The following is a 22,551-nucleotide window of genomic DNA, read 5'->3' on the forward strand; positions in this document are numbered from 1 at the left end:
TCTTGGGCAGAGCAGATTCATTCACTATTAAAGAACAGTTTACATTTTCTTGGCCGAGTTTCTGTTTATTTACTGGTAAAACAGCACAAAAAATAGACAGAAAAACGCAGAAAAAAGTTTATCTGGTATTTTGTCCTGTTCTGTTGCTTACTGTGGAAAAGAGCTGTTGTATTTTATGCAGTGTTTTCCAAATGGTTGGTCAACATCTGTCCTCAGTGGTGCAGAGCCTCTTCCCATGGATAACTCTGGAGTTGTGTTGCCTTGTTCCTGGAGTGAATGGTGGAATTGATAAGATAATGACTCAGTTGATGGCAAATGTCCTGGTTCCAGATTGATCTCTGCTGTCACTAAACTGCATTTTTCTCATTTGCCATCTAAGACAAATCTCCTTTTTCATGGAATTGCCTTTCTCATTTAGACTGCACAGATCCCAAATACTCTGTTGCCTACAAGGAATATCTCCATTTCATTCTGCCTCCATTCACAAGTGACCTGGAAACAAAACTCCCCTGCAGCCTTTTCCACCAGGTAATTTAGCTGTGCACATTCATCTCCATGCCTTTGTTTTCTTCTCTCAGCTACCTGGTGGATGAAGACCTGTGGCTTGTGATGGAGTATGTGGATGGAGGAACTTTAACCAGTGTTCTCACCCGAGTCTTTATAGAGGAAAGAATGATAGCTGCCATCAGCAAGGAGGTGAGGGACCCTGCTTGTGCTTCCAATGGCTTGGGCAGGCTGGGACAGGAGTGACTTCATGTTCAGAGCTTTGTTTCAGTGCTGCTGTTATGAAATGTAAAATAAAAGGGCATCTAAGTGAGCCGCCTGCCAGTCCAACTGCATTTCTTACACTCTGTTATTATACATTTTTGTCATAATCTCTTTTTAAATTTATTTAACATTCTAAGCTTTGCCTCTTTAAACTGGAGCATGTCTGCACTGCATTCTTGGCCTGTAAAAGCAAACATGCTGGTGGCAGAATTTTAAACGAACAGCAAATTGAAATAGAGCCTCATTTCTCACAGCCCTCAGCTTAAAAGGAGAGCATTGCACCCCCAATGGTGTTTGCTTCTGAGAAGTGACTAATGTGCTACTTCCAAGTCTGCTGTTGAGACCAACATAAAACCTTTGTCATGCAGCCTCCCACACAAAATTAATCCACTTCCTAATGGAGGGAGAGATGTTTTCCTTTTTGACAAACCCTCCTGTGTCACCTGGATGGAGAGAGCACAGCCACCGCAGCCATTCCGGCTGGGTTTGGAATGGAGAGTATATGTCAACAATTGGTGTTTCACCTGGAAATTCAATCTTTTAGAGACATTTCCTTTTCTTGTGTGATGAAATGAGGTTAATTAATTTGTACCCTCATGGGCTTTTTGTCTCAGTGCCTCAAACCCCTGGATTTCCTTCATTCAAGGAATGTGATCCACAGAGACATCAAAAGCGACAATATTCTTCTCGGGATGGACGGATGTGTGAAACTGAGTAGATATTCGTGGTCAGGCACAGCATCCTCGTGTCCTCAGATGTAGAATGGGGAATTCTTGTGCTTGGTTTCAGGGTTCAGGGTGGTTTTGACAGTATTTTTGTTTTTCCCCTCAGCTGATTTTGGCCTGTGTGCTCCGCTGACCCCGGAGCGGAGCACACAGTGCACAGTGCTTGGCTCTCCTTACTGGGTAGCACCAAAAGTCCTGAAAAGAAAGGAATATGACACCCAAGTGGACATCTGGGCCCTTGGGATCGTGGCCATTGAAATGCTGGAGGGAGAACCTCCATACTTTAAAGAAAGCCCTGTCAAGGTAAGGTGCAAACACTGTCAGACACCACTGTCTTGTCAATCTGTGCCGTGTTTTGCCTCCCATGAACCAAAATTCCTCTCAAATCAGCCTGAAAAAGTTCCACCAAGGCCCACTTCTAGGAATGTCCCTGCAGAACATCTCATCAGAGGAGAAGTGATGTGGGCCAGTGCAAAAATGTGCCTTTTTTGCCTTCAGCACTGCTTGAATGGCTCCTGCTGTGTTTGATCTCTCTCTGAGCTGGAGCTGTGAATGACAGCAGCAAGTTTCTTCAGCAAATTGGGAAATCATTATGAAAAGCATTACAAGTGTGACTGCAGGCCCAGAAGTCTTTTCAAAGTCAGACCAGTGCCTTTCAGGGAGGGTCAGTGCTTCTAGTGATGCCATAATTATGTATTACCCAAAAAACTTCTAAAAGTGTGTTTAAGCAAAGATACTAGTAGCAAACATATTTTGAAGTTTTTTGGTTTTAGATCCTAATTCCTTAAAATGAAATTATGAGTTCTGAAACCAAATGAGCAAGGAATAGTGGAGGAATATAAAATCTCATGGATATAAAATCTCATTAATATAAAACCTCAGGATAAAATCTCATGACTAATAGCTGAAACCAAGGTAAATGCTGCACAGTTAATTCGTGAGGAAGACAACAGTTCTGAAGATGTCAGTCTCCCACTCTTTTTGAAACAGTTCCCTGACTTTTCTTGAAAGACCATTTTTGGATTAATTTTGCATAAGGCAACAAACGCAGATGAAGAGAATTATTTCCAGATCCCAGAATATTCTGGGTTGGGAGGGACCCAAAATTGGGATTACCAAATCCCCTGAGTTGGGATTACCAAATCCAGCTCCTGAGTGAATGGCCTGTCTGGGGATTGATGTTCTCAGCACCACGCTCTGACCAGCTGAGCTACACTCAGGGCCATTATCATCCCTGCTCTGGGGGCTGACAATTCCCTGCTTCCTTACCCCCCAGTGCTGATCACAGGAGCTGCCAGAAAGCCAGGAGGGGCCTGCTGTCTCAATGGGACACGAAATAAAGATGCTTGACTCCAGTCAGGAGGCAGTAGAAATCACAACCTTTATTTACAATTCATTCAGCCCTTTTATAACATACTGCACTAAAAACACACATTATTGTTCCATAGGGCTGACACCTCTCCCATTGGCTCAGTAACAGAAATAGCCAACAACACCTGTTGTCATGGGAAAGGAATATTGTTTACACAAGGTGGTTTTGGGGAAAAGAAAACTGTTGAAAAGTTTCCCTTGAGAAGAGAAGCTCTTTTCAAGCTCAGAAAATATTGAGTCCACAGGCTGCAGTGGAGCTGTGAGCCCAGGGGTGGTCAGTGGCTGTCCTGTGCTTGCTCTGTCCCCAGGCTGAGCCCAGGGGTGGTCACTGGCTGTCCTGTGCTTGCTCTGTCCCCAGGCTGAGCCCAGGGGCGGTCAGTGGCTGTCCTGTGCTTGCTCTGTCCCCAGGCTGAGCCCAGGGGCGGTCAGTGGCTGTCCTGTGCTTGCTCTGTCCCCAGGCTGAGCCCAGGGGTGGTCAGTGGCTGTCCTGTGCTTGCTCTGTCCCCAGGCTGAGCCCAGGGGTGGTCAGTGGCTGTCCTGTGCTTGCTCTGTCCCCAGGCTGAGCCCAGGGGTGGTCAGTGGCTGTCCTGTGCTTGCTCTGTCCCCAGGCTGAGCGCCTGATCGTCCGGAACAGGCACCCCCCTCTGAGGATGCCCAACAGGATGTCAGTCCTGTTCCACACCTTCCTGCACTCCTGCCTGCACATCGACCCCAGCGTCCTCTGGACAGCCAGGGAGCAGGGTTGTATTTTGGGAGTGCATTCAGTTTTAGCTGGTGGCAAGAGAACTGCAGTAGAATGGTGCCAGGTGCGGAGGCCCAAAGTGGTGTTGGTGGAAGAGGAACCCAGTCCCAGCCCAGCAGTCAGAGATACGGCTGTTCTCGTCTTGGTGCTGAAAACCTGCACCTCAGTGTTCTTCAGAACAGCACAGGCCTAAATCCTGATGGGATCAACATTCCTTGGAGTTCCCTGTGGAACAGCTTGCACTCCTCTTTTCTGACAACTAATATATCCCCCACCTTTAGAAAGAAGGAACTTAAGTGAGTGTCCTATGAGTTTCCTGTAATGAAAAAAAGCCCCGAGGCAGCAAATGACATTCCCAAAGTGCTGGCAGGGCCAAAATCCCAGCAAGCTGAAGACACCTTGATTAACTGATTAATGGGATTGCTGGGCTGTGTTTGCCTCTGACAGCAAGGTCCTGAATATTAAGACTGAGGTGGAGATGGTCCCCTCAGTCCTATTTATGTGTATTTCTGGTAAGCAGAGGAATCCTGCTTCCTCTTGTGAGAAACTGGGCTTGGAAATTAATGGTTCCTTTCTTTCTTTTTTTCCCCTTTTGGTCAGCATCCATTTTTAAAAAGAGCCGTGAGTCTCTCTGTCCTGCCTGAAATGATTGGGATTACCAGGAGAATCTGCCAGGCCATGGAATCACTGCATACCAACTCTGCCAGCTCAGACCAAAACCAGGAATAAAATTCTCACTCCTCCTCTGGAACATTTGCTCCCTTCTCACTCAATGGTTACACTCACCTCCGAATTCTTGGTTGTTTCTTAAAGATGGAAAGTCCCAGTTATGGGGGTTATGGTGTGGTTTGGAAATGGGGAGTCCTTCTTTCATCAGCTCGAGCCCAAGCTGCCTCTGCAATGCCCATGGGTTGGGTATTGCCCATGGGTTGGGTTTTGCCCAGTCATGGCACTTCAGGATGAGGAAGAAAGTACAATTGCATTTCCAGGCAAAAGCAAGTGAGGAATGGGGCAGTCAAAACATCCTGCTGGATACACACAGTCAGCTGGGACTGTGGAGTGTTCGCAGAATTCCCCGTCCTCCCTCCACCTGGCAGAACATGTTGGCACAAAACATATAATATATGGAGGTTACAGAGAAAGATACGTACCTAACATAGATTGCTAAATGGGGGGTGTGCAAATGTACATAGACACACAATAGTCATGTATGTATATATATGTATACATATATATATGTATGTATGTATATATATACGTATGTATACATATATGTGTATATTATATATATGTACAATTATTATATGTATAAATATTTATAGAATATATATTATTATTATAGAACTCTATGAATGTTTTTAATATACTTATAATTATATGTATAGATAGTGTGTTACAGAGCTATGGACATACATTTACTTTGTAGCTCTTATTGTCCCCTATGCACACACCCCCCATAACTCTCCTGCACTATATATATAATGCTCCTTATATATATATTAAAAATATATATAAATATAAAAAATAATATATCTATACATATATATGGTGTGTGCATATATAGTGTGTGTATGTATATATATATATATATATATATACATAGTGTGTATATTTATAATTTTTTTATATGCACTCAGAGGCACTTCTCTAACTGTTACCCGGTGTACAGAGAGATCTAATAGCGTGTATAGGATAACGTGTGGCATCCTCTATAAATCAAACCCCGTTTTTATCGGGTTGTGTTGCCCCCGGCCGCGGGCAGGTGTCGGTACCTGGCCGTGGTCACGCCTGTGTGGGTGGGCACCGAGCGCCCTCTCGCGGCCGCCGCCGCCGCAGAAATCGCTAAAATTGTAAATTTTTTTTTTTTTTTTTTTTTTTTTTTTTTTTTTTTTGCAAAATTTTATTTAGGTTACTTCGTATCGAAAAGTTACAAAAGTTTGCAATGAAACGTTTTACACCCATTTCCACCTGTTTGCATTTTTGAGGTGGCTCGAGTGTGTGCATACACGCAGCCCTTTCCCCCCTTCCCATAAAACCAACCCCAACGTGTTTTCCCACATGGTGATGTTAATTGTTAAAAAATTAACAATTTTAACTAACAATGTTAGGAGCAGGCAGCAGCACAAGCCCCTGTCAGCCTGCCCTTGCCTTGCTTCACCTGGGAAGGCAGAAGCATCTGTGAGCCAGCAGAGCCAGCTGTGTTCCCAGGCTGGATCAGCTCCTCCTGATGGGAAAACCAAAGAGTTCCCCAAAATAATCCCTGCAGAGGTCCAGGCATCCTGCTGAGCCTCCCGCAGCTCTGTCAGTCCCTCAGGGCAGCACTGGCCAGCAGTGCCTGTCCCCATGCCGCGGGGACAAACTGGGGGATGATCAAGGCCTAAAATCACCATGTCTCTGCTCCCCACCCTGACTTCCCACTTTGCCAGGCTCTACATGCCCAGGAACTGCTGGTCACGCTCCCTCTGTCCCACTGGTGCTGGGGACAACCCTTCCCAGAGGCTGGGACAGGATGGTGGTGCTGGCACTGGCGCCAGGGCTGTGGGGCTCCAAGGGAAGAGCCAAGCTTGGAGCTGAGGTGGCTTTGTACCCTCAGGAGCTTTCTCAGCCAAATCGTGGGGCAGGGAGGCACAAAGCCCTGGTGCCACCTTGGAGTGGAACTTTTTTCAGGCTAAACACTGACCCCTGGGTAAGCCAAGCCCTGGGAATGGCCCCATCCCACAGGGAACACTGCAGGAATCCCACAGCCTGAAACAGCGTGTGAGGAAAAGCAAAGCAAACAGGTCTCAGCGCAGGACTAGGGCAGCCCTGACATTTGCAGTTCCCATTGTCCAAGATCTGGTCTGCATGAGACAGTTCACGCTTTAAAGAGAGAGTTCTCAGTTTACAAACATTTGTGAGAGCAAGCAGCCCTGAAGCCACGAGCTTGCAGAGAATGTCACTTGCCTGTGGGGCGTGTAGCTCACACCTCTGACAAGATCTCTGCTGTGCCAAACAGGCTGAGCCCAAAGTGTCTGAAAAGAGCTGGATTTAGGTCCTTGGTACATGCAGCTAAGCTGGCACTGCAGCATCACTCACAGCCCCACAGTCCATCGTGTCAGAGAAAGCATTTTCCTACCACAGCAATGATCCTTTTGGAGCCCTGAGGAGACTTCAAAGCCTTTTGTGAAAACATTAACTCTGTCAAGGGCCATTTCATAAATCGTAAAAATCGCACAGTGCGGCTGAAGTGGCTACGAGGCACATAGAAATCCCAATTTCCTGGCTGTAAAAAAAAAAAAAAAAAAAAAAAAAAGGCAGAACAGTCCTTCAGCTTCACTTTAGCACCCAGAATCTGCAGCTGTGTAAAATCCATTTGTGAGTGTCTGGCACAGAGAGCCCCGTGCAGTGCCAGGGTCACTGCCCAGCGTGCCCACCCCAGACAGCTGCTGAGGGAACCCTGCCATGGGCTGCAGGGGAAGGGAGGAGCTGGCACCAGGCCCCTGCTGTCAGGGAAATGTGAAATAACAACCCATCCCCCATGGTACCCCAGCGAAACTCCATCAAACATCAGCCGTGCCAGCTATAAATGACTGCAAAATTTGGAGAGTGAGACCTGCCACCTGCCAGGGAACAGCACCCTGCTTTTACAAACTCACCCTTCTCATGAGCTCATTTTCTCCTCCTTCAGGCTGGTGCTACGTCGACCAAAACAAGAGGGCTGTTATTCCATTTTTTAGCATTGTGCGGTTTAAACAAAGCAAGGAGGCTCCCACTGCTGAATCTGTGCTCTGAGCAAAGCCACGGCTGAACTGTCAGGTGCCTTTGGACAGAGATACCACACTGTGAGTCACCAGCTCGAGGAGGAGAAGAGAAGAACCAGAAAGTGAATCTGAGAGCCTTTTGGGTGGAAAAAGCTCTTATTTGCTGTGGTGTTCAAACAGGCACTGCGAGGTCTGCCCCTCTATTTTAATGTGTCCTGGCAAGACTGGTCTTAAGGCCACGAGCTGTGACTGAGCTCCTCGAGTTTTCACCAAGGAACAGAAACACCTAATCTGTAGTGAAATTTATCAAGAAATATATATGGGGGAGAAAAAAAATCCCCGTGAATCCCCCTTGTACTTGCCAATCCCCAAGCTGCCGGTGGGTGCCCGATGGAGCCGCAGCCGTTCCTGCCTGCATCCTCCCCGATGCTGCTGGCAAGATGCTCACACCCTCACGAACTCATCTGCCAGCATCCCATTTGGCCCCTCTCCTACCGCGTGAGCCGCACCACGAGCATAGACGCGTATAAATATGCATTTCCCCCCTCTCCCAGCGCCTCTCCGCGATAACGAGAAGAGTTGCGGGGCTATTCCCCCCCCCTCTCCCACTTTTTAAAGCGATTATGCTGATGTGCACCCCGCGCTCCCGAGAGGCGACAGCTCCGCGTGGCTCGGCGGCGCTCAGAGCTCGGCGAGGTCGTCGCTGCTCAGCACGGTGACACTGATGTGACCCGGCAGCTCGGCCGCGTCCCCGCCGCCGCTGCCCCGCAGCCGCAGCCGCCGCTGCTGCCGGGGCTCGCCGGGGGACGCGGCCAGCACCGCCTGCCCCAGGAACCCGTCCCGCAGGAGGCCGCTGCTCCAGACCTGCCGGGGAGGAGACGCCAATAAAGCCGCCGCTGTCACACTCCGCCGGGAAGAGTCACCCCCCGTTAGCCCCTTGGAAAAGCGGCGAGGAGGGGGTGCGAGTCTAAATTTAGCTAATTGTCTAGAGAGCGTGAGGGGAGAGTCCGAATTTGCATGCTCATTTACATAGACTATGCAAATAAGGAGCGAAATGCAGCTTTTTGCTTTCTAGGTCACAGCCTGCCTAGGAGAGGAATAAAAATGACCTTTTTTAGCTCATCAGCAGTAAAACCTACCTACAATAACCTGTCTGTGGTTCTCTGCCTGCCTGTGCTCATCTCTGCATCTCCTCAGTGCTGGAGTTTCAGAGTCTGGCCCACAGACTAGACTGAAGAGAAAGTTTTCCTGGACTGCATCATTCAACACCAAGCTCTATTTCCCCAGCTAGTGCTGAGGTAAACAGTGAGGTCTAGTCCTCACAGGACTAGAATTCAGGGTAAAATAACTTCTTAATAACAGCCTGAGCTTCAGTTTTGCCTCAAACACTGACTCTGGACAACACTTGGCTTCTCTTTGTTTCATCAGGTACCACACGAGGCAAAAGGAATCCTGTAAATTCTTTCAAAGCCTTGGAATGAGACATACCTTGGAATGAGATGTGCCTTGGAATGAAATATGCCTTGGAATGAAATTTGCCTTCTGCTCCCTGAGTGCCATCAGCTGGTGTTTGTGGGGGAGAAGCAGCAGCAGAGCTCCAGGCAGAGCCCAGCTAGGGGAACAGAGGCTCTCACTCTTCTCTCCTGGGTGTTGTCACACGAAGGAAAAGCTGGCCCAGAGAAGCCCAGGGATGCTCTGTGCTGCCCTCCCTGCCCTGGGCAGCTGCCCTATGGCTGTCTCACCTGGATGGTGACAGGACTGTCGATGTCCTTCCTGTAGAAGATGACCTGGGTGTTGAAGATGGGGCTGGTGGTGCCACGTTGCACCGCGGAGCGCCGGCTTTGGTTCTCACACTTGATGAGCACGTAGGGATCTGCTCCTGGAACACAAGCAGCAGCACAGCTCTGGGCACACAGCGTGGCAGCTGAGAGCTGCCCAGAAACCCAGCAGGGACAGTCCCCTCCTGTGCCTGGCAGCACCACAGGACAGGGCACCAGAGCAGGTCACAGCCATTGTTCCCTGTCCAGGTGAAAACAGAATCATGGAAAGGTTTGGGTTGGGAGAGACCTTAAAGCCCATCTACTCCACCCCTGTCATGTGCAGGGACACCTCCCACTGTCCAGGGTGCTCCAAGCCCTGTCCAACCTGGATCCACTCACCTCCTGATCCGTCTTGTTTCTCCAAACCCTCTGCAGAGTGGACTTTGATTTGGGTGACTCTGCGTGGGTAGCCACAAAGAAGACTCCAACACGTCATTTTAGGCCTATCTGCCTTCAGCTCCCTGAAAAATCATGGTAAAAACAACCTAAGCAAAGAATGTCAAGCAAACAATCAATGGTTGTGGAAATCTGGCATTTTTAGAACACAAGATTTGTACTTTTTCCTCATCTGCTGTTTTTGAATTCCATGGTACAGAAATGACAGATGCAAGAAACAAAAATAGAGCAAAGCAAAGTAAAACAAATTTGTGTTATCTTTTGCGTGGAAGCAGAAGTGGTAAAAAAACCATCCCAATTTTAAATAGTGGAAAATAGTATCAAATCAAGAAATAAATGCAGTTGCCCTGATTCATGAAGCACTGGTTCTACTCTTGCAGCATCTCCTCTTTCAGAGGAGATGGTCGCAGAAACAAGTAACACCAGTGCTCTGTGTCCTGACCTAGAACTGGAGGCCACAACAAGAACTGAACTAAAAAAGCCAAAAGACTCAAAATGAATCGTCCAAGAGGTCCCTAACTAAACATTGACCGTGTTTAGTTAATAAACCATAAACTGACCATGCACAAACCTGGAGGTTCTCAGAGGTGCCCCTGATGTCTCCAGGGCCCAGGTCTGGAGCCACATGAGTGATTCAGGGGTGTTGGACCTGGCAACTCCTTTCCATGGAGCTGCAGCCTGGGGGCTAAGGGGGATCTCCTGCAGCTGGGAGCGCCACTATTGTTTCAATTCAGCAGGGCTCGTGTAGCGACACCTAGAACTCTGATTTCTTCAGAGGGCTCATAGCAAAGTTTATTGAAAGACAGATTCTTTTATACAGTGTTTGGGTACAATGAATGGGATTGATCCTTTAGGGCACCACCTTGTTGTAAACATCTCTACCAGTAAACAAGTTGGGAAAACACCAGGTGTCAGGCGGAGGAAATCTGCAAGGTTGTTTTGGGTTCCTCCATGATTTCCCAGGCCAGACTGAGAGAGTTTGTCCTTGGCTTCCCCACAGGCCTCAAGGCACTGCCTGGAGCCTGAGAATCCATGTTCTGACCACTGTCAGCTCCCACAGGCCACCCACCTGAGTTTTGAGGGCACGTCTGTGTAGAGCCTGAGGAGGAAGGCTGTGGGCACCCCGGGGATGAAGGTGGTGGGGACGAGGACGTAGCGGCCGCGCTGCAGGGTTCTCCTCAGGAACACGCTGCGGGTGTTGGAGTAGGGAGACGTGGCCACTCTCTCCTGCACCGTGAGCTTGTGCAGCCTGTACCTCCTGTTGTCCTCCACCTGCAGCAGGAGAGGGGTTAGTGCCAGCAGGGCTAAGGGGCAGGCCTCTGCCTGGGCACCACACAGCTTTTCACGGCCATAAAACCACAGGTGCAATAAAAAATCGTTTGGCAAGTGTTTTCTCATCCACTTGAACTGTGGCAGGTGAAAGTTTGGGGCTGGCAAAGACAGGAACCCGCTGAAAGGAATGATGTGATGCTACTGCAGAGCTTGGAACACTTCCAGGGACGGACACACAGCCCAAGGACTGCCCCTGCCCAGCCAAGGCTGAGATCCCTCTGCTCCTTTCCCTAGCCTTTCACAGCAGGCTCCCAATCCAGATGCACACAGCTGGATTTTCCTTGCCCTTTCCTGAATACAAAAGCCACAGAATAACCATTCATGTTTTGTTCTAAGCCTTGAAGCTGTGCTTAACTCAACATCCTTTCCAGGGGACTGGTATTTGCCAGAGCACAGTTTAAATCTAAACTAAACTCTCAGGCAGCTCTTGGGGCAAAGGCAGCCCTTCATTCTCTTCCCAAGGCCTTTAGTCATGCTAATGAGCTCGGGGTGTTAGAATATGCCTAAAATAGAAAAATTATTGATCAGAAATAAAAATAGAGCACTGAAACTTCTAAGAAGGTGTGATTTTCTTTGTCAAGCCTTTCCAAATTACAGGTGTGAACAAGGGAAATGATTCTGCTTTCTGCAACGACATTTTTCAATGTATGTCGTTAGCAGGTGATTGGCAAACGAGTGGGTGTGATGCAGATGTCAGCAGATCTAACAAAAAAAACCTGACTTTTTTTAGGGCAGGGCCATAGATTTAATGTAATCCTAGGAGCTGTAGCAACAGACGCCAGGATTACCCCAGTCCTCAGTGGAAGAGCAGAAAAGCTGCTGGTTCTTTGTTTCCTTCCTTCTCTGAGTTTGAGTGTTTCTATTTTACTCAATTTGCCTTGAGAGTGAAGTTAAATTACCTTTTGGGATCCCTGTGGTTCCTTTTCCCATATATTCATTTCCCGCTTTCTAGTCCAGCTTTTGAAAACCCTTTTTTTCTAAGTGGCAACAGAAAAACCGCAAACATTTCAACTTCATTCACCTGGATGTATTTGCTGATGAAATGGAGGCAGAAGAAGGAGAAAAAACACTCCATGTGTTAAGCATTAATATAATTTTGCCATTCTATAGAAAGTCTGGGGGTAAGAAAAGCACTTAAAATTCTTTTGTAAGGGGCAAAAATCATTTATTTCAAATAAATGAAATGTGTTCAAATAGAGTTTGAGCTGAACTAAATTCACTCGAGTTGCCATGGCCTGAGTGCAGTGCCCACACAAAGTTTGAGCACAGAGCCAGACCCCGGGATAATCCTGGCTCTGTCTGCCAAAAATCTCAGTGTCAGGGTGAAACAGGACTGGGCAAATGTTGTTGTAGGACACGAAAGAAAGATGAGAGGCTCCAAATATTTCAGAAGGCAAAGAGCATAGAAAAAGGCTTTATTGTCTAATTCTTACTACATTTTATAAGGTGTTCCCATACAGACTTTACACGATTGGTGAATAGGAACGACACCTCTCTAATGCCATGGGTTAAACTAGAGAAACAGCAAACCACCACCTGGGGAAAGATTGTTTTGAGAAAGGACAGTTGTTTGCTAAGATTGTTTTGAGAAGAAGCTTTCTTGAGAAATTTTTCCTTGGGAAAAAGTTAGCCGCTGCTAGCAGGCTAAAATCTCTCATGCCCAGAAATATCAGGCCCACAGGCAAACAAACTGAACAAACTCTGCCCCAGGAGTGCAGAGCTGCCTACCTTGAGTATTTCAAAGCCAATCGTGATGTTGTCTCCCTTCCCTTCTTTCTTGTACTTGCGCCGATCCTCCTGCTGTAAGGACACCAACACTTTGTCCTCGGCCTTCTTGACATCAAAGAGGTACTGGGAGGAGAGAGGAGAGAGGAGAGCTGTTGGAATTGCCTCAGGAGGCTGACGGAAAAGCCATCACCAAGGAAATATGTGCACACAAAGGAGGGAAATGGAAATGCACTCGGGGGAGGAAGGAGAGTCTCCGCGTGACAGACATCCCCAGCAATTCACAGGCGGAAAATCAATGCTCATAATAAGGATCTTAAAATCGAAAGTGTCAGGTAAATAAAAGGTATTGATGGAAATGGTAATCTTAGTGATAGGACATGGGGGAATGACCTTAAGGTGAAGTAAGGTGGGTTTAGACTGGATGTTAGGAAAAAATCCTTCCCTGGGAGGGCAGGCAGGCCCTGGCACAGGGTGCCCAGAGCAGCTGTGGCTGCCCCTGGATCCCTGGAAGTGTCCAAGGCCAGGCTGGATGGGATTTGAAGCACCCTGGGATAGAGGAAGGTGTCTCACCCATGGCATGGGGGGGAATTGGGATGAGCTTTAAGGTCCCTCCCAGCCCAAACCATCCCATGATTCTCTGATTCTATGAACTCACATAAAGGACAGCCTGGGACAAAGCTACAAAACCACTGGAGTCAGCAGGAGGACACCTCATTTGAAAGTAAAAGACGAAAGATGAAGTTTTATTTAGCTGTAAATCAGGAGTGAGATTAAAAAAATAAACCAACAGACTCCACATGGGGTGTTAGATAATTTTCGATTCTCCTGTTAACTGAACAGTGCCTGTAAATTTCAAACATCTTTATATAGGGCCTGCAAATGAAGGAATCTTTCAAATCTTATTTCAAAGGCACTTTGTTCTGCACCTACAGTTCCTATTTAATGAGAATGACAGGAATGCTGCTCTTGGACTTCTCAGTTTTCCTGAATACCTAAAAAGCAGCTAAGAAAGACTCCTGCATCTTTGACATGCCAATATTTTATCCAATCTCTTTACAGTAAACTTGAGTCAACTCAGATTTAAGACAATTCAAAGGAATTTATCTCAAGTTTAGGCAGCAGTTCCCATTTTACTAAATCCAACTTGAACAGTACATTACTAGAAATCACTACCAGACCAGTTCATAAGTAAGTATGAACAAAAGAAGGTCAGCCAGGCGCTTCTTTACATGAAAACAAATTTAATTAATTTGTTCTTTATTAGAGACTCCTTTAAGTTTTGCTTTGTGCATGCAGAGGGCAGACCTGAGTTGCCAGGACCAGTGGAGGGACATTATTTACCCCGAGTTTGGACAGATGCTGCGCTCTCCCATCCTCAAAGACATTTAAATGTGAAGAAAATAAACAGAAACATAAACCTGCAGCAGTGCACAGCTGGGTACAATGTGCACCACATGTTCTGAGTTAAGCAGAAATTCCCTGGCAGCATGGAGAGGAATATCAACATAAGTTCAGTTCCCACCTCCCTTCTCCTTCGGCTGTTGCTGAAAAGCAAACTATTGAGCTTTGCTCTGAGGTAGATATGGAGATTGCCTTGGTTACAGGACCATCCACACCCCTCTGGCGAACGAGGCCCCATCCAAGCTCTGATTTGTGTTTTATGTCACCTATGGCAGCAGAGAAAGCTCAGGGCCCCGGGAGAGTCCCAGGGGTTGCAAGAGAACCTTAAAAATGAGATATAAACATGCAGCAACACCCAGTAAGGCACATTGTACTTCTTGAACCATACGCAGGGTTATCCCTTCAGGCAGCCCGGAGGGTTCCAAGGCCATGGAGGGGTGGGAGGGGAACAAGAGGGACCAGGAAAGTTCTCCTGGTCTGATGAAGCTCTGCAGCTGTGACCTACTGATGGCACTTCAGCTGTCTTGATGATCTAGAAGTCAGCAGGTGACTGTAGAACACACAAATACTTGGCAGAAATTACCTTATCGAAGGGACTGGAAGTGTGACAATCCCTCCCAGCACAGATAAACCTCCCAGGAGGCCTCAGTGCCAGGAGAACAGACAGAGATCATCTCTAGATGATGGTGGGGTGAGCCACAGTAACCTGTAATGGCCCTAAAATAACATAAATGTGTTCCAGCGCTGCTGCTAAGAGCCTTTTAATCAACTGGCCCAGAGAGAACACTGGAATCCAGAGGCCTCCCACTGCATCAGGCACTGCACTCAGCTGGAGCAGTGTGTATTTTGTTCTCTGAGACAGCTGAACACTTACAAATGAGATCAGACAAGCACTTGGAACACACCCAGAATCTTACAGGGCAAGACCTGAATTAAATCACACCCTGGAAACGAGGCACTGGCAGAAGGCAGAGCAGTGAAGAGCTGCAGGATGAGCTGGGAAATCTGAGATCTGGTCTGAGCAGCAGAGGCTGCACTGCTCCAGCCTCCTGCTCTGAAAACAGAGGCTGCAGGCAGAAACCTCCCTGGCAAGTGCAGAGAAGCAGAGGCAAAACTATCTTTAATTAACCTGGACAGAAAGATCCATTTTCATCTTTGATTAACCTGGACAGAAAGATCCATTTTCAAAGTAGTAACTGACAGAGCAAGTGCCCAGACCCCACGGACAGTAACAGAAGTTCAATGCCTGAATTTGCACGTAGTGGGAGAGAGAAGGGCTGGAAGGTGGGAAAGGGAATAGGAATGGATGGACAGATAAATTGAATAGCTTGAAGTGACCAGGTAGGATGAGACAAGGAAAATTCTGTAATGCTGGTGAGAGGGCGAGGCTGGGGAAGAGACCAGGTACTTGAGTCTTCCATTATTGCCAAGGGATACTGACTTAACAAAGTGGATCAAATCCCCAAGTTGTCCAAGGGGTTGAATTCTGTCAGTAGAAAATCAGACTTGTTGCCTTTCTGTGACTGGGAAAATGAAAGAAGTCCAGGCAGGACGTCAGTAATTCTGCTGTGTGTGTGACTCACCAGCCCCAAGCATGATCAGTCCTAAATAAATATCTAAACCCTTCTGAGAAATTGCAACAAAATCACCGAAACATGCAGTACACAGCACACTCCCAGGGCAATGAGATTTCTGTCCAGTGGTCACTGCCAACTCCCTAACAGGGTGGATACTTCAGGAGCCCCAGCTAAAGTGGGTACACGTCAAGACCTCACAAAACTTCCCACCTGGGGGTTCTGCAGGAAGGTGTCTCTGTTATCAAAGCAGCCCCCAGATCGGTTCAGCAGGGGCTCTGGATGCTTTGCCCAAGCCCCAAACATAATTTCCTTCTCCCAGGTCTTGTGGAAGCTGAAGTAGGAGGTGTTCACAGTCCTGCAGATGTCCACATCCGTGAAATTCTTACACCAGTCCTCAAACGTCATCCTGCTCCACGGAACACCAGGGAAGTAATGGATTGTTTAAATATAAACAGTGATATTCACGCAAAGAGCCAAAACAAAACACAAAATCTTTCAGTAATTTGAAGAGCATGCATTGCTCAGCTGTCTAGGGGACAAACTGATTCACTGGAAACTTCCCATGTGGAAATACTTGTGAAGCCACAATCAGAGAGTTTTAGAGCTTAATTCAGAGCAGCATCACTCAGTGTGCTTGGTCAGATCAGGATCTGTTCTGTTGCATCTCCTAAGCCCAAAGGACTGGCTGGACCTCCCAGGCTGGATTTGATAAGATATTTCACAAAGGCCGAAGAGATCACCTGCAATTAATGCAGGATCCCCTCCTCATTACTACAGTCCTTATTGTCACATCTGTCCCTGAGCATGACTCAATCCTCTGCACTCTGGACAGAGCTTGTATTTAACCCCATCTCACCTGTGCCTGCTAAAGGAACGGGCTGGACTGCAGAGCAACTGAAAAACAGCTTGTCTCTTTGAATTACCATCATGGCCTGCCTTATTCATGGCCCAGAGCCAACGCCTGCGGCTGCCAGCCCTGACAAAGCCAACAGGGCTCTTTTCACTCTGAGCCAATATTGATCATCTCCTGAAGGACCTGCTGGGCTGAGGATCTAAGCCTTAAGCAAGGCTCTAGACATTGTATAGAGAATGAACACTTCTCATTCCCATGCCGGAAAACACCGAAAAATATCAAAATTCACTGGATGCAACTCTAGTTTTAGAGTTGGCTGACCTACAGACAGGCACAGTAGTCAGCGAACAAGGTGTGAAATGCACATGGTACTTCCTCAGAGATTTTTACCCATTTCAAAATGTAACTGGTCTAAACAGTGTTCAGTATTGGGCATGGTGTCGGGTAAACCAGCACGTGTTCTCCGGGTTTCTGAGAGGTTATCCTAGATATAGACAATAGATTCTGAGAGCTACTAGTTTTGTTCCACCAGTTTTAAACCCATTTTTATTATTCTTCCCTGTCATCCCTTGGGAGTTTGAAAGGAACAGACGTTGGGATAACTTTGTCCATCTGGTTTTGAAGCTGTTAAATGGCAGATTAATGACAGTTACTCAGTGCAGCCAATGTCTCAAATCCCTCACATCACTCCCACTCACCAGAACTCTCCATCGTTCTCAATGGTGAGCCCCAAATTCTTACGCTCGGAATCGCTGACTTTCTTCCACTCTTCAGAACTAAAAGGAAATAATTAAAAAAAAAAAACACAAAAAAAATCCATTAAGATTATTAATAACTTGAAAATAAAAACTCTCACGTGGAAACAAAAACTGTAGTAAAAATCTCTCCTGGTCCATGGTTTTAAAAGGAGTATCAGAGTACCGAAAGGGCAGATGATATTGATGAAAGTGTGAGGCTTTCAGGAGCAGTTTTAAAACATTAATTGGTTTGAAAGCTACTAAAAAAGAAAGAGATGAATAGGAAATAGGCTCAAGTAGAGCAGAACTTTATTGATTTCCTTTGTCACACCCTCCATTAGGACTCCTAAACACTTAAACAGCTGGTTTCCAAGGTCACAGGAGATTGACTCCATTCCCTGAAGGCCCCTCAAATGAAACCTGGTTTTCCTCCTCTGGAGATTATTGAACACTTCACTTAGGCCAGAGTAATCTCTTTGTCGTTTAATCGCCTTAATAAAACTGGCCTGAGGTCTGAGATTTCCCCGGGGGGCCTTTGAGAAGAAACTGCTGGAGCCTGAGCACAGTGTCCGGTTTGCAGAGGAACATGACAGTGCCCAGACCCTTCAGGCACACAGGGGAGCACAGACCCTAAATTCCAGCAGCTGAAACCCAAACCAGATCCCATCCCTGAGGGGTTACACCAGACAAACAGAGCCACAACTCCTCCCTGCCCCTCCAAAAGCTCTTGGAGGCTAAAGCTGAAGGCGGCTGGAAGGAGGGAAGGGAGGCTGCTCACCCTAACAGACATTTTCTTAACCTAGTTGGAAATTGTCAATTTAATTCTGTTAGACCAAAAGCCATGGGGCACCATCAGAGTCCTCAGTGCTGGCATGAGTGGCAGCTGTGCCAGACACAGGCCACTGGAGAGCCCTAAGGGCTTCAGTTAAACAAGACACAGCAGCTCTTTTGTGCGTTCTTTGCATTTCACCCGGACCAATCTCTCTGAAAGTAGCAGTTTTTTGCTAGCTAAATCATGAATTACAGGAAATTAATATGCTGCTGTTAAGAACACTGCATTGTTAAATTCTAAATGCTAGCTGGTGAGCCCAGTGCTGAACTGTCACATATTTTTCATGTACAAATCACCCATGATGGGAGACATCCCCTCCAGCAATCATTTCTCTTGCTGTGGACATACCTGCTAAGCCCACGGCCCACATGAAAATTCATTAGAGAGTTAATTAGAAAAAAAAAATCACAAACATGGCACTTTTACAGCATTTTTCACCAGTCCCTAAAATGATCTACAAGACTTTTGCCATCCCCAGGAGCTGGAGGTGACAGATGAGAAACTGAGCCACAGATACCCTCGGTGTTGAAGCCGGGAACGAGCCTCATGTTCTTGACTCATGAACTGGTTTTCTTCCCACCTTCCAGTGTGCCAGAAGAATGATGTAAACAGTAAATAAGGTCCAGGGAGCCATAAACTCCTCCAGGCTGTGCTCATTTTCTCAGAGGAAACCGGGCAGAGATGGCACAGAGGTTCAGCCATCTCCGGGTATGGGTGTGTCTCAGCAGTGTTGAACCACAAATTCCACGGCAGAGTTTCACCCCTTTGACACTGGGGTTGTTGTGGGCAACACTAAAGGTAAGAAGGTTTTCAGAAAGCTGTGAAGGCAGGCCCCAGAAACAGAGAGAGCAGAAGAATTTAGGATTAGCTGCAACTGCAGAGCTTGAAAGGAGGAAACGTTACAACAGTACAGCAAGCAAAGACATGAAACAATAGTTTGAGTTTTTAGGTTTGGCCAGGATAGAGCTTAAGACTACAGAAAATATGCTAAGTAGAAACAGTAGAAAGTTTTAAGCTTAATAATGGAATATTGTATATTGTTAATAGAAAGCACACAAGCAAGCATTATTTGAGGCAGGTGTACGTGTGCCTTTAGTGACTGGCCAGAACCATTGTCTGTAAGCTTTAGCAATGTGCTGTTGGCTGGAAAACCTTTAAAATGCCCTGTAACAAAGAGATCTTTGGCCGCTGCTGGCTGGTGTGGGCTGTTGCCATCTTCCAATTGTGTCCAACCCTCTTATGAGGCTGATGCTGCAATAAAAGTACAAGGAACATCTCCCAGTGTCTCCATCCCGTTTGTGCACAAACCCCCAGCACAGGTTTGCAGCTCTTACCTGTCACTCCAAGCACCGAGCCATTCCTTTTTCCCCCAGGGATTCCTCAGCCTGATCATGAAGAGCTTTTCAGCCTTGAAGGAGAAGAGGAGCCTCTCCCCGAGGCGCAGCTTGGTGATGGCAGTCACGGAGTAGGCATGGCCCACGATGAGCCCCATCTCTGTCTCTGCTTCGCTGGGGCGCCCAGAGGACTCCTGGGGCACCAACAATGACAATTAAACCAAAAAAACTCATGTCTCTGAGGAACCTGACGGCTCCAAGTTCAAGGGGAAGGATGAGAAAATGTTGTTTTTCATTCTCTTCCTGAGTGATTTGACTACGCAGGAAAATAACAGCACCGAATCAGAATCTAGGACTCAGAACTGGGGGCTCACTAGTCTGGTGGTGTTAGTGCCAGATAATTCCAGCGCCAGACAATCCCAGAGCACAGGGGAATCCTGCCTGCTGCAGCCAGTCTGTCTCGTCCTGGCCTCAGAGTTAGAGACAGGGCTGATGGAAGATCTTTGCCAAAATCTTGTCATCTCAACCAAATGGCGCTACTGGACACTGTGCCCAGACTGCCTGGGGGTGTCCTCACCTGGACACTCATGAGTTTAGCTGGTGAGGCCAATGGCCGTTCTTGTGTTGGAATTAATTTGGTACTCACGAGAGAAACACTGGCAGTGGGTAAAAATGGAAGAGCACAGGCACAAGTGAAAAAACTTCCAAGCCATTTGTGAAGCCTGTCATGCACCTCACTCACCCCTGGCAGGGCTCTCTCCTGGCAAAGGGAGGAACTGTAAGGTGCTTTAGGAACTGGGTTTGCTCATCATAAACTCCACATAAGAATCCCAGTTTCCAGCAGTGCTCAGGCTGTCCCTAAACTGTCCCTAAACCAACCCTAAACTGTCCTGTTTGACGACCTAGGCCTGATCAGATGCTGATCTAAGAATACATAAAAGTAATCAAGCTCTGAAAAAGAGCACAATTTCATTTAATGCGTCCAAATCTCCTGATCTAAACCCAGCAAAGCAGCACCCTGCAAAGATGTTGGAGTGGTTTTGATGGTCCTGGGTCCAGATTCTCCACATCCTCAGTGAGTGCAGCCAAGCCACCCTTGGGGCTCTCCCATCCATCACCCACAGGACCTGGAAACACGCCTTCCCTTGGACATGAAGGAAGGACGACTTGACTCACTGCAAATCCTTGTGTGTTAACTTTTAATTACCTAATTAATGCCCAATCAAGCCTTGGCTGTGGAGGAGAGAGCAAGAGGTATGGCCTCTTGGTGCTACTGATGCAAATATTAAAATATAAATATATTATTTATCATTACACATTAATACATTAGTATAAATATATGAATATTTAAATATAAAAAAGGACTTATCACAGCTATGAAACGCACATGGTGCTTCCTCAGATATTTTTAGCCATTTCAAAATTTAACTGGTGTAAACAGACAAGGTCCTTGTCCTAAGGCAAATGTTGTACTGATATAACGGTGCTCAGTCCCCAAAGGAAAGAAATCACATTAAAAAAAAATTAATAAAGGAGGAGGAAGGAGAAATTCCTGTCAAATTGGAACTGACAGATGGTCTGGCAACTGTGAGAGTCTCACCAAGCCCTCTGTGCCTCTCGCTGACAAGAGCTCCCAAAGAATCAGCTCAAGTGTTCCCCCAGCCTGGCTGGCATTCCCCTGGCTCTGGGCTCCCTGCATTGTGGCACTTCCCCTCACGTTTTTCACAGCTAAAAGCAAACCAGGAGTCCTTGGCACCACGGGAGTCTGTAACTTTTCCCGCTGCCTGCAATACCCCCCAGGCTTTTCTCACTGCTGGCTTTTCCCACCTCGTTCTGCAGAGGCTTATTTATTTCTTTATTCAAATGAGCTATTTAAACATCTCCTGTCTGTTCAGATTTCCAAATGGTGATGCTCAGGGCCACTTTGCAATCCAAGGAAAATGATGATATGTCTGGAAGGCAGCAATGAAGCCACTTGAGTATTAAATATTCCACACCTAGCAAGCTCCACTGTGTGTATAATACATCAGAAAGTGACAAATGCAAGCAAACATAGGAATGGCCTCTCTGTAATCAATGTTTAGAAGCATTTGTGTTTAATTTGGAAGGCAGAAACATAATGCCAGGAATCAGTGAAAGCATTACAACTGCCTAATTAATTGCGTTTTAAAACACAGCACCCTGTACTGAGTCAATCACCTCACCAAATTCTTGTTTAGACACAGAACTGCTCTAGCACTTGAGAGCAACCTATCATTCCAGAAAACAATGTTTGCATCAACAATTCACAGCAGGCATTCATTCTGCTCTGCCAGCCTGGTCTGAGCAAATCAGATGGAATCCTTTCAAATACAAAATTCAGGTCTGATAAAAAAAGAAAGGTAAAACAAACCCCAAAAGGTAACATTCTCAGGAACCTCCAAAACCAGCTGATTTTCTTTCATTCTTGACAATCCCATAGCCCTCCTCATACTCACAAGAATTTCTGAATGAATCATCTTCATTCACAGACAGGGAAATTAAAGCAAAATGTTTAAGTGATTTAACTGAGATCAGCGTTAGCCAAGGTCTTAAACTGAAGCAGGGGCCGTGGGTAGAAGATACTGAAGTGCACTTGGACGCCAACCCTGCAGCTCCTCAAAAATCATCCCTTTTCTATGGGGATTATTTAAAATATCATTTAAAAGCAATCTTTTAGGAAATATTCAGGTGCCATTGCAGTTTGTTGGCCCTTCACATGTGATAACAGCTTTGGACAAGGTGAGGATTTGAAATCCTGGCACTGCAGATGTGTTTAGAAGGGAAGTTCAGCCCAGTTGTCAGTGGTTTACCTCCCATGGCCAGGGACTGGGCCACAGGTGGCTTGTGAAGCACCAAAACATCCTTTGGGAGCTGTTATTCATCCATCTTCTGGCACAGGACTGGAGAGAGGTAAATCTTCCTCAGAAACCATCCCCTCCCTACCGATTTCAGGGCCATGGCCTCCTAAATGTGGGCACTGAGTTACCTGAGCCTCACATGAGCCAGCACAGGCAAGTTCTGCAGCTTAATTCCAGTGAGGAGATTATTCAATATATTCAATATATTCAATATATTGAATATATTCAATATATTCAATATCTTCAACGTATTCAATGTATTCAATGTATTCAATATAAAACAGCCTTACCTGAATAACCAGGTGAGCTCAGCCTT

General features: G+C 46.6%; 2 protein-coding genes across 4 annotated transcripts in view; one reads left to right on the forward strand and one right to left on the reverse strand.

Annotated features, from left to right (window-relative positions):
- The first annotated feature begins 555 nt into the window (after positions 1-555).
- LOC136300141 (serine/threonine-protein kinase PAK 3-like) lies at positions 556-4,335 on the forward strand. The gene is made up of 5 exons (XM_066202311.1): positions 556-696; positions 1,383-1,482; positions 1,600-1,796; positions 3,473-3,619; positions 4,207-4,335. The coding sequence occupies exons 1-5, from the start codon at positions 556-558 to the stop codon at positions 4,333-4,335; spliced, it is 714 nt and encodes a 237-aa protein (XP_066058408.1).
- Positions 4,336-5,046: 711 nt separating this feature from the next.
- LOC136300243 (calpain-5-like) overlaps positions 5,047-22,551 on the reverse strand; it is a 40,269-nt gene continuing 22,764 nt past the window's right edge. For 2 of the 3 annotated variants that reach the window (XR_010723649.1, XR_010723650.1), the window contains 9 exons: positions 19,357-19,550; positions 17,152-17,229; positions 15,811-16,006; positions 12,623-12,745; positions 10,632-10,834; positions 9,506-9,627; positions 9,089-9,225; positions 7,242-8,210; positions 5,047-6,868 (listed from right to left, as the gene is read on the reverse strand). Coding sequence is in view for 1 of the 3 variants with exons in the window: in XM_066202495.1 (XP_066058592.1) it covers positions 8,028-8,210; positions 9,089-9,225; positions 9,506-9,627; positions 10,632-10,834; positions 12,623-12,745; positions 15,811-16,006; positions 17,152-17,229; positions 19,357-19,550 (1,236 nt within the window). In the remaining 2 variants the exon portion in view is untranslated. Of the gene's footprint in view, positions 8,211-9,088; positions 9,226-9,505; positions 9,628-10,631; positions 10,835-12,622; positions 12,746-15,810; positions 16,007-17,151; positions 17,230-19,356; positions 19,551-22,551 lie in introns of all 3 variants that reach the window. The other variant, XM_066202495.1, reaches the window with a different exon arrangement.

Source organism: Chamaea fasciata, unplaced genomic scaffold (assembly GCF_029207755.1).
Source record: "Chamaea fasciata isolate MVZ Bird 193981 ecotype frontalis unplaced genomic scaffold, bChaFas1.0.hap1 SCAF_22, whole genome shotgun sequence".
In the NCBI taxonomy this organism is placed as follows: domain Eukaryota; kingdom Metazoa; phylum Chordata; class Aves; order Passeriformes; family Sylviidae; genus Chamaea; species Chamaea fasciata.

Coding starts and splice junctions, on each gene's coding strand:
- LOC136300141 (XM_066202311.1), top strand. CDS start 556: ATGCCTTTGTTTTCTTCTCTCAGCTACCTGGTGGATGAAGACCTGTGG. Junction 697..1,382: donor TAGCTGCCATCAGCAAGGAG/GTGAGGGACCCT, acceptor TTTTTGTCTCAG/TGCCTCAAACCCCTGGATTT. Junction 1,483..1,599: donor GGACGGATGTGTGAAACTGA/GTAGATATTCGT, acceptor TTTTCCCCTCAG/CTGATTTTGGCCTGTGTGCT.